Consider the following 12,180-nt stretch of genomic DNA (forward strand, 5'->3'; position numbering starts at 1 on the left):
AAAATTTAGACTGACACTCTTCTAAATTCACTGCATGGGGCAACAAAGAGCTCAACACCTTGAGTTGAGGATGCAGTAGCCTTCGTTCTAAAGCACGGCTGTACTTTGAAAAGTGATTCTGTAAACATGGCATTGCGGTGTTACGTTTACTGTCACTCAGTAACTCCACATCAAAGTTAAAAAGAAAAAAAGTTTCCCCCCTAAATGGTGACTGTCACAGTTTCAGGGGACCTACATCTGTATTCTCCCACCACAGTCTACTCCAGAGTGCCCACTCAGGTTTCAGAACGCCTGCCATGACCTGTCTCTGGGTAGGGACCCTTGTCCCACTCCTTTCTGATCAGCAGTTTTAAGGGTGCACAGATCCCTGCCTTACACTGTATTATCCCCAGCAAGCCAGTCTGCTAACAGCCTGTGGCTGGGCTCTGCTTTCGCTCCAAGGGCTACGACAGGTGTGGTTTACCCGTAAACCATGTTTTTTCTAAGCAGGGACATTTATTCTTACTGAAAAAGTTTTACAGAGAAAAATGTATAAAAAATAAACAGATTTAAACCCACACTAAACATATCAAGAAAAACACATCAGTCTTATGTGGCCAAAGTACTTCCAATCCTTCAGCAGGATCGGGCCCCTTGGACAAAAGTTAACGTTGGTTTGCGGGTTCAGAAAGACAGCACTGTGTCACTTCAAACTCAGCCTTTGTATAGCAAGAGCTCTTTCTTTGAGTCTCTGGAAAACCCACTTTGAACCGGTGTATGCAAAATAGTCCCGGGGTGGTACCTCCCTAGAGTTGTTCAGTCTCAGTGACTCGCCTTGATCACTCCCCAACTGTTTCTAGTTCCTGGTGGAGCTGTGGTAACCCTCCTCCATGGAGAACACCACATTCCTACATAAACCCTTCATAAATGTAATACACAGGCACTGCAGTGGGTTGCAATATCTGTCACAGTGACTCTGCAAATGCCAAGATCACAGTTTAAGCCCAGCTTGGGTCTTTTTGTTCTATCACCACCGTCAGTTATCCTGAATCACCTGACGTGTATTATATCTGGGATACCATCGGTTCTACAATGACCCATGTCAGCCACATGACATAACAGTTGCCATGGATAAGTATTACTATACTAAGCACACCTCATAAAACCAAGAAAAAAGTTACAGCGCACAAAGCTGGACTGAGTGGCTTTTATCGAACTTGCTTTTTAAAAAAGTTATCTTTGAGCTGAGAACTGGCACAAGAAACACCAGCTTAAAAGTAATATTTATAAATAAGTGACCAAAACCAACCATGTAGAATAGAATGCAAACTATAGCTCCACTCCCGAAATACGTTAGTCAGTATTCCTTACTCATGTTATAAATGGCAACACTTGCCCTGCTAGGTTTATAAGGCTGTATCACTTTCTTCATTATAAACCACAATTAAAGTTCTGTCAGCTTTTCCATTACAGGCCATTAGCACTGTTAAGGCTGAGATTGTGTTTACATTATAAACCTTGACTTTCATAGTTTAATTTCTCACAGATTTTAAATGTATAGTAGGCTACAAACTAACACATAAAATGCTATAATTGGATTGCACCTAGGATCTTGCTCAACTGCTATGTTCTTTTTGGAGCATAAGTATATGGTATTTTCAATATAGTCAATAGATTGATATAGGCATTTTAAAAACTAATCTGTTTTTAGCTGGTATACAGTGGATAACTCTCCATGCTTAATATTCACTTCTTGTATAAATTAAAAACCTACATTTGCAAACCAAGCCTTGATGACACAGGAAGGCCATTCTCCCAGTGAAGTCAATACGATTACTCAAGTGAGTAAATGTTTGCAGGGCTGTGCTCTGATATATTAAAGGGACACAGTGAAATATAAAAAAATAAGTATTTTTTGAAATATCCTCCTATAAACTTGAAAACAACATTTTTCTCTGGCAGTTTTCTTCCTGCCCCCTACCATTTGATCTATATTTTAGATACTACAGCATGGATGACGAAAGAGGGGAGCCAGGGGGCCATGACCCCACCAATTTTTACCGTAAGGGCAAGTGATGGGGGAGGGGGTAGAGAGGCATGTGTGGGCGGCGGAGCCTGGGGGGCGGGGGGAAGAGGCGGTGTAGGGGCGGGGACTCAGGGGACGAGGCCGCGCGGGGGGGCACTGGTGGCCCCCCTACTTTTAGGAAGCTTCCATCGCTCTTGCTGCAGAGTACATTTGTTTATAACGTTTTGAGCCCATGATTTTTTAAACGTTAACATCTAACATTAGAAGCCTAAATCCCTTTTGAGGCACCTGATTTTCAAGAGTGCTGAGTATCCAGTAGCTCCCACTAAAGTAAATAGCCCTTTTTGAAAATCAGGCCACTGAGGTAGGTGCCTAAATACGGATTTAGGAGTCTAATGTTAGACACCCATACTGGAAATTGTGCCCCATATTAAATAGTGAACAAAGTCCCGGAAGAGAGCAGGAGTGCTGGAGTGAAGCCCAATGAAGTATGGGAGTTTTGGGGAAGGTTGTGAAGAAGGAGAGCAACCAGGGCCGTCCTTAGGCATATGCAGCATACATGGCTGTGTACGGCACCCAAAAATTTGGGGCACCATTCCCCTCGCTGGCCAAGGCTGGAATCCTCTCTTCTCCGGCCCCTCCCGCATGCTGGGCCAGCAGGCTTCTCCCCACCCCCAACCCCGCCCCCTCCCTCACTTGCTCCTCAGCTGGCTGGCCGAAGGCTCCAGCCTCTGGCTCTGCCGCCCCAGCCCTGGGGAGCCCAGGGCAGCATGGCCGGTCACTGGCGGTGCGGCCCACCGCTGCCCGGAGCAGAGTCCCTCCCTGGACCCTGCCTGCGCCACTCGGTCTGGGGCCGGGACAGGAGGAGTGAAACTTCCACGTGAGTCAGTGGGGGAAAGGGGGAAAGCCAAGCCAAGCAGGGAGGGAGAGGGGGACTTAAAGTGACAGTGCACTCACTGTCTCTCACACTTCCCTCTCACACCCACATACACTGTCTCTCACGAGTCACAGTCCCCCAGTACAGTCTGTCACATACACACACAGTCTCAAACACACACACACTGGCTCTCTCTCTCTCACACACACACGTATTATTGTTGTTATTACTGTCAGAATGCTCGTGGTGAGCCAGGAGTGGCTAGGGGCTGCAGGCGGGCCGTGGGCTCTGGCAAGATGCAGCCCCCATGTGACAGCGTGAAGCCTGCCTTGAGCTGCTGCCACAGCGTCTGCTGCGTACGAAGCTTGGTGTGTGTCAGCAATGGGGGGGTTCTGGGAGTCCACGGGCAGGGGTAGTGGCTATGCCCCCTTGACACACTGGGGTCAGTGGTACCGGCTGGGGACCGCCTACAATGGAGCATAGGGGCACCAGTTTAATAATACTATGTGGGGCCCCATAAATCCTCAGGATGGCCCTGAGAGCAACGTAGTACCATTCACAGGGCCAAGCACAAGGGGCAGTGGAAGAAAGGGCAAAGAGTTGCTTGTGATAGGAGACAAGGCAGACAAAACATAGGGCACAAAAAGAGGAAGACTATATCCTTTTAATGTTGCATTAACAGAGATTTCTGCGTGGAATCTAGAAGATATTTAGAAGAGAAAGTGTACTCATTTCCCACCAGACAGGGCAGCAGGGGATCATTGACGGGCTTGACCTGCCAGTCCTTTAGGAGTGTCAATGAAATCACACGTAGGTGTGGTGGTCATCTAACTTGATGCTCTTTTCCAATATGTTTCAGGATTTACTAGGGCTGTCAAGCAATTAAAAAAATTAATTGTGATTAATCGCACTGTTAAACAATAATAGAATACCAATTATTTACATATTGTTGGATGTTTTCTACATTTTTAAATATATTGATTTTAATTACAACACAGAATACAAAATGTACAGTGCTCACTTTATATTTATTTTGATTACAAATATTTGCACTGTAAAAAACAAAAGAAATAGTATTTTTCAATTCCCCCATTACAAGTACTGTAGTGCAATCTCTTTATCGTGAAAGTTGAACTTACAAATGTAGCATTATGTACAAAAAAACCTGCATTCAAAAATAAAAAATGTGATAAACTTTAGAGCCTACAACTCCCTCAGTCCTACTTCTTGTGCAGCCAACCGCTAAGACAAACAAGTTTGTTTACATTTGTAGGAGATAATGCTGCCCGTTTCTTATTTACAATGTCACCTGAAAGTGAGAACAGGCATTCGCATGGCACTGTCATAGCCAGCGTCGCATGATATTTACGTGCCAGATGCGCTAAAGATTCATATGTCCCTTCATGCTTCAACCACCATCCCAGAGGACGTGTCCATGCTGATGACAGGTTCTGCTAGATAATGATTCGAAACAGTGCGGGCCAATGAATGTTCATTTTCATCATCTGAGTCAGATGCCACCAGCAGAAGATTGATTTTCTTTTTTGGTGGTTTGGGTTCTGTAGTTTCTGCATCGCAGTGCTACTCTTTAAAGACATCTGAAAGCATGCTCCACGCCTCATCCTTCTCAGATTTTGGAAGGCACTTCAGATTCTTAAACCTTGGGTTGAGTGCTGTATTTATCCTTAGAAATCTCATATTGGTACCTTCCTTGCATTTTGTCAAATCTGCAGTGAAAGTGTTCTTAAAATGAACAACATGTGCTGGGTCATCATCCAAGACTGCTATAACAAGAAATATATGGCAGAATGCGGATAAGACAGCAGGAGGCATACAATTCTCCCCAAAGTTCAGTAACAAATTTAATTAATGTATTATTTTTTTAATGAACATCATCAGCATGGAAGCACGTCCTCTGGAATGGTGGCCGAAGCATGAAGAGGCATGCGAATGTTTAGCACATCTGTCACGTAAATACCTTGCAATGCCAGCTACAAAAGTGCCATGCAAACGCCTGTTCTCACTTTCAGGTGACATTGTAAATAAGAAGCAGGCAGCATTATCTCCAATGTAAATGTAAACAAACTTGTTTGTCTTAGCAGTTGTCTGAACAAGAAGTAGGACTGAGTGGACTTATAGGCTATAAAGTTTTACATTGTTTAGTTTTTGAGTGCAGTTATGTAATAAACAAAAAAAACTACATTTGTAAATTAAACTTTCATGACAGAGAGATTGCACTACAGTACTTGTATGAGGTGAATTGAAAAATACAATTTCTTTTGTTTATCATTTTTACAGTGCAAATATTTGTAATAAAAATAACAGAAAATGAGCATTGTACATTTTGTATTCTGTGTTGTAACTGAAGCCAATATATTTGAAAATGTAGAAAAACATCCAAAAACATTTAATAAATTTCAATTGGGATTCTATTGTTTAACAGTCTGATTAATCATGATTAATTTTTTGAGTTAATGTAGTGAGTTAGCTGCGATTAATCAACAGCCCCAGGATTTACCAAAACTCTACTCAATAATTTTTTATGACCTCATCCCCATCATAGTATACTCACGGCTCCAGAGTGAATAGGCAAGGCGACAGTTTATTCGGCGATAAAACTGCTTGTTTATAGGCCAGAGGATTAGTGTGCATAGTTGGACGAAGTTAATGATCAACCCACTCACAACGAAGACAAACCCAATGAGGAGATGAACTATAAACTGGGTCTTCAAAAATGCAATTAAGCCCATGATAACCACTTAGTAGGCCTTGCAGGGTCCTTCGCTCAGAATAACCGTCCTGAAAGAGAGAGAAAAGAAAATCTCATTGAGACTAAAGTTACCAACCTCTGGAAAAGAAATCTAGGAGAGTGTTATTTCTCTGTCTGACAGCAGGAAGAGGAAAACCACCAGCCTCCAGGCCTCTTTTATTCAGGTATTTTTGGCAGCAGGGCAATCATTATTTAGCCAATGATGCAAACCACTTTAAGTAAGAATCTAGTTAACTAGAACTTTTAACCATCTGAGAAAAATTATTCTGGCTGCTGCTGCTGCTGAATTTCACCTTTCTTCACACAAACTCCAAGTAACAAGGCTTTGTGATGGGACCAAAAAATAAAATAAAAAAATAAAAAATCCCCAATCTGAGGGCAGGCTGCACCGCAGCACCTCCACAGCTGCTTGTTCCTGTCTGTGAACTGGAATAGTGGCTGTTGCCCCTCTGGGCCAAATGAGTGGAGTGCCTAGCACCTGTGTAAGTGTGGATCCATTGATCCCTTCATGGCCTGTCCCCAAAGCTTTTTCTCCGCATTGACCTATTCAGAACAAGCACAAATGGCCATCACTGCAGAAGCACAGAGAGGATGGCAGCCGTGCTATGCATCTGCTTTGTTTATAGAGTAGCGCAGTGGCCCATTCACTGAGTGGGACCTTCCCGCTATGACAAATTTCACTTTAGAAAAAACAGTGTTGCATGAAGAAAGGCCGTATGGTCTAGCGGACTAAGAATGGAAATGGAAATCAAGTATCGCAGAACCTCAGAGTTACGAACACCTCAGGAAAGGAGGTTGTTCGTAACTCTGAAATGTTCATAACTCTGAACAAAATGTTATCATGGTTCTTTCAAAATTTTACAACTGAACATTGACTTAATACAGCTCTGAAACTTTACTATGCAGAAGAAAAATGCTGCTTTCCCTTTATTTTTTAGTAGTTTACGTTTAACACAGTACTGCACTGTATTCCCTTTTTTTTTTTTTTTTTTTTTGGTCTTTGCTGCTGCCTGGTTGCATACTTCCAGTTCCAAATGAGGTGTGTGGTTGTCTGGTCAGTTTGTAACTCTGGTGTTCGTAATTCTGAGGTTCTACTGTATTCCCAAATTCTAAGTCCAGCTCTTAGGCAAGTCAGTTATCTTCTCCGTTTTTCAGCTTTGTGACCCAAGAAGTCCTTAATGCCAACTAGCAAGGGGTTACAGGAACTGGTACAGTATGTACATTTTGCAAAAAGAAAAGGAGTACTTGTGGCACCTTAGAGACTAACCAATTTATTTGAGCATGAGCTTTCGTGAGCTACAGCTCACTTCATCGGATGCATACTGTGGAAATTGCAGAATATCATTATTATGTACACAGACACCATGAAACAATACCTCCTCCCACCCCACTCTCCTGCTGGTAATAGCTTATCTAAAATGATCATCGAGATGGGCCATTTCCAGCACAAATCCAGGTTTTCTCACCCTCCGCCCCCCCACAGACAAACTCACTCTCTTGCTGGTAATAGCCCATCCAAAGTGACCACTCTCTTCACAATGTGTATGATAATCAAGGTGGGCCATTTCCTGCAGAAATCCAGGTTCTCTCACCCCCTCACCCCCCTCCAAAAACCACACACACAAACTCACTCTCCTGCTGGTAATAGCCTATCCAAAGTGACCACTCTCCTTACAACGTGCATGAAAATCAAGGTGGGCCATTTCCAGCACAAATACAGGTTTTCTCACCCCCCCACCCCCATACACACACAAACTCACTCTCCTGCTGGTAATAGCCTATCCAAAGTGACCACTTTCCTTACAACGTGCATGAAAATGGCATGGACCACCTTGATTTTCATGCACGTTGTAAGGAAAGTGGTCACTTTGGATAGGCTATTACCAGCAGGAGAGTGAGTTTGTGTGTGTATGGGGGTGGGGGGGTGAGAAAACCTGTATTTGTGCTGGAAATGGCCCACCTTGATTTTCATGCACGTTGTAAGGAGAGTGGTCACTTTGGATAGGCTATTACCAGCAGGAGAGTGAGTTTGTGTGTGTGGTTTTTGGAGGGGGGTGAGGGGGTGAGAGAACCTGGATTTCTGCAGGAAATGGCCCACCTTGATTATCATACACATTGTGAAGAGAGTGGTCACTTTGGATGGGCTATTACCAGCAAGAGAGTAAGTTTGTCTGTGGGGGGGCGGAGGGTGAGAAAACCTGGATTTGTGCTGGAAATGGCCCATCTCGATGATCACTTTAGATAAGCTATTACCAGCAGGAGAGTGGGGTGGGAGGAGGTATTGTTTCATGGTGTCTGTGTATATAATAATGATATTCTGCAATTTCCACAGTATGCATCCGATGAAGTGAGCTGTAGCTCACGAAAGCTCATGCTCAAATAAATTGGTTAGTCTCTAAGGTGCCACAAGTACTCCTTTTCTTTTTGCGAATACAGACTAACACGGCTGTTACTCTGAAATATGTACATTTTGGCTCACCAAAAAACATTATGTGAAGTCTAAAAGGAAAGCTGGTGTCACCCTGGCCCTTAATATTATTGTGAGCTGTACATATAGATACTATGTAAGGAGTTATGTATGTATACTGAAAATATGTTTTAAAGTGTGTATCAAGGTATTAATCACCTGCAAATGTGAAAAACAAGTTTTCCTCCAGACAGGAGGTAAGAAATAGGTATTTCTCTGTCAGGATATTAATTAAGCTCTGTAACCTAACAAAACAGATGCACACTTACATACAACGTCACCAGGAAAGGAGCACACAGGAAAAAGAAGCCACTGGGGCTACCCTGGTTGTGTGCAAAGAAAATGAACATGGGAGTTATGCCTAGAAGGCAAAGATGACACCCCAGTCTTTGCCTGATTCTGCCAACATTTACACATAGGAATAATTTTACATCCCATTGAATTCAATGGGTAAAGTCACATGAGTATGAATGTCTGGCTGATTTGGACCTATGTCAGTGCCTGGAAATGGAGGGCAGACAGATTGGAGAGGGACTAAGGGGAGGTACAGAAACTTGGCGAGGGGCAGGCAGCTGGCTCCAGTTGGGAAGTTGGGTCCCAGGGGTTCCTACCTGATCCTGGGAGCATTTCAGCCCAATCCTGGGCCCTGCAGCAGCCACTCCAGCCCCTCCGGGTCCTGTTCCCTGCTCCCTAGCCCTTGCGGTGGCTTGCTCCAGCCTCTCTGGGTCCTCCTTGTCTCCTGCTTCCCCTCCAGGCATATGCAAATTTATGCAGGGGCAGAGCCCCCACAATATTTCCATTGTGAGGGCGCTAGCTCCCCTGACCTAAGTGGTTAATGGTGATGAAATGCTTTGAAGATATAAAGTGCTAAGCATATATATATTTGAAAACTGTAGTTCCCTATGATTAAAAAAAAATAAAGTACACGCCAACAGCCAAGAACTGATGAAACACTTCCATTTTTCACTCATTTAATTCATGCTGCTATTTATAACTCCCCAGCATTTGTACTAAAGATGCTGGTTTCCTGACTAACACAAACTATTGCAACTCCTACTTGTCAGGTGCTTCCTTCAGATCCCTAGAATATGTCTCATTGCCTTCTGTACTATAAATGACTTGAGGGGGTTTTAATTCTCCAGACATAAGTACATTTGGAAACGTAACAGAGGAAAGGGAGAAACATGTCAAACTGACCAATGCTATCTATCTTAGATTTTTACATAGTGACTATCATGCCATTTCTCTAAGCTAAATCCAAGTAAGTTGAATAAAGATTGTTTTAGGAAGACCCACTCTACTTGCCCCTGGATTTTTCCTATAAGAAAAAAGGTGAATTCTAAAACAAAATGTATTTGTAAAGGTTTCCATTTCTGGCAGGCATACAGCTCTGTTTCTTAGCAATAATTCTAACAATCTGATGAAGGGACAACATAATTAAAAAAAACAAACAAACCCTGTTTCCAGGATACAATTGTCTGACAGCCTAAGTGTTGCAATATACTTCACGTGTACAGTATCATCACCTTATTTGCTGAGCTGTGACACTGAGCAGCTGATTCCCTACACAGCAATGGATTCACGGCTTTTCATTAGAACATTCTTCAAGTTAGTATACAAATTACTGTCAATGATAAGCAAGCCCTTTCCCACTTCCAAGATTAAAGATAAAATCATTCCTTTATCTGTTGTCTTTCCAAGTGCAGTACAGACAGAACAACAACAACAAAAAAATCTGTTTTTTTTCCTCCACATAATCACTCATAGAATTTCAATTTGCATTTCATATAAGCATACAGAGTTAGCTTAGCTGATGATCATGTATGTCATCACAGTTATTAGTATGGTAATTATTACCTTGCACTATGCAACACGGCTCCCTCCCTTTGGGTGCGCCGTTTAAGATCAGAAACAAACCACTACTAGAAAATGGAAATGCCAAGTAATAACCCCGAAGGTTTTCAACTGATAAAATGGCTGAGTCATGTTTTTACGCTTTCTCTGCTTTGCACCAAATCTAGGATGTTCTAGCATTTGTCAATCAGATCAGTACACTGCAATACTATAGACACAAAAAGGCAAATCTTGCTCCACCAGGGGCGGCTGCTGGAAGCCCTCCCTCAGGGGGAATTTGTGTGCTTCCTCTATATGTGGAAAGCCTGATTTAGGGAGTCTGTACTACGGGCATGCACAGAGCCCAGCTCTGCTGGGGTTCACTGTGCCCCAGTGCACTTCAGGACTGCAAATACAGTGAATACTACTGCAGCCCTGAGAACAGAGAGAGGTTACTCACCCTGTGCAGTAACTGTAGTTCTTCGAGATTTGTCCCCCTATGGATGCTCCCCTTCAGGTGCACGTGTGCTCCACGTGCCTTCTATTGGAGAATTTCATTAGCAGTATCCATTTGGCCCATGCATGCGCTGTTGATATGCTCGTGCCCTGCACCAAGGCTATATCAGGCTGTGCGAGTGAACTGCCCTCAGTACCTTGTCCACCACTGAGTCTCAGAAGGAAACTCCAAAGCAGAGGGGAAAGAGGGCAGGTAATAAATCACCCATAGGGACACACATCTGAAAGAACTACAGTTACTGCACAGGGGGAGTAACCTCTCGTTCTTCTTTGGGTAGTGTCCCTATGGGTGTTCCACTTCCGGTGACTCCCAAACAGTATCCCCATAAGCAGGGTGGGGAGCTTTGGAGTAGAGGTCATTACAAAGGAAAGAGCTGCACTGCCAACTGCTGTATCACATCTGGAGGCATTCACTAAGGCATAGTGTCTGGAGAAGGGATGTACAGAAGACCATGTAGCAGTTCTGCAGAACTCAGAAATTGGGTCTTTTTAAGTAGAGCCACAGATGTAGATTGTGACCTCATTGAAAGAGCTGACACGGCAGCTGGGGGAAGGGTGCGGGGGGTTGTTGGCAGCACTGTAACAAAGTATAATACACCCAGAAATCTATTCTGAGAGCCGTTGGCTAGGAATGGCAGAACCTTTGATCTGTCTGCAAACGAAACCAACAGTCTAGGGGATTTACGAAATAGTTTAGTTATATCTAGAATGCTCTCCTGACATCTGGAGTATTGAGAAGAGTCCCCCTGTTGGAATTGTGCAGTTTCAGAAAGAAAACTGGTAGGTAAATGACCCGATTTAGATAAAACTCAGAAGACACTTTAGGAAGAAACCTGGGATTCTAGGAAAACCTTAATCCTGGTAAAATATTGTGAAAGTAGAGCCTGCCATTAATGCCCCAATCTCTCCGACTCCGTAGGTAATAGCCACTCGGAAGGCTGTTTTCATAGACAAATTCAATAAGGAGGAGGTCTCCACTGGTTCAAAAGGAGACTTCATATGACTTTTAAGAACCACATTCATAGACGGCTGGGGAGGGACTTTCATTTGTGGGAAGAAATTCCCAGACCTTTCAAGAATCTTGTGGCTGCAAGGTGAGCAGACAGGGAGAGCCCCTCAATAATGGTATGAAAAGCTGTTAGGACAGCCAGATGAACCTTCAGGGAATTCAGTGACAATCCTGGTTTTTTTTAGTTGCAACAGGTATTCCAGAATGAGCAGAAGCGAGGCAGATTCAGGGACAGCGTTCTGGAATTCACCCCAGTGATTAAATCTTCTCCACTTTTGAAAGTAAGTATTTCTGGTAGAATCTTTCCTACTATTTAAACAACAAGGAGTCCGGTGTATAAGCTGTATAAAGCTTATACAGGGTAAACTCATAAATTGTTCGCCCTCTATAACACTGATAGAGAGATATGCACAGCTGTTTGCCCCCCTTCCCCCCAAGTATTAATAATTACTCTGGGTTAATTAATAAGTAAAAAGTGATTTTATTAAATCTAAAAAGTAGGATTTAAGTGGTTCCAAGTAATAACAGACAGAACAAAGTAAATTACCAAACAAAATAAAATAAAACATGCATGTCTAAGCCTAATACAGTAGGAAACTAAACGCAGATAAATCGCACCCTCGGAGATGTTCCAATAAGCTTCTTTGACAGACTGGCCTTCTTCTAGTTTGGGTCCAGCAATCACTTACACCCCTGTACTTAT

At 43.2% G+C, this 12,180-nt stretch overlaps 1 protein-coding gene across 4 annotated transcripts in view; it reads right to left on the reverse strand.

Moving 5' to 3' along the window:
- AGPAT3 (1-acylglycerol-3-phosphate O-acyltransferase 3) overlaps positions 1-12,180 on the reverse strand; it is a 140,487-nt gene that overhangs the window by 24,606 nt on the left and 103,701 nt on the right. For 3 of the 4 annotated variants that reach the window (XM_027826821.3, XM_043538161.1, XM_043538162.1), the window contains one exon: positions 5,455-5,681. In XM_027826821.3, the coding sequence (XP_027682622.1) occupies positions 5,455-5,632 (178 nt within the window). In that variant the 5' untranslated portion in view covers positions 5,633-5,681. Of the gene's footprint in view, positions 1-5,454; positions 5,682-9,976; positions 10,016-12,180 lie in introns of those variants that run through there. The other variant, XM_043538163.1, reaches the window with a different exon arrangement.

The sequence above is a fragment of the Chelonia mydas genome, chromosome 1 (genome assembly GCF_015237465.2).
Source record: "Chelonia mydas isolate rCheMyd1 chromosome 1, rCheMyd1.pri.v2, whole genome shotgun sequence".
NCBI lineage: Eukaryota > Metazoa > Chordata > Testudines > Cheloniidae > Chelonia > Chelonia mydas.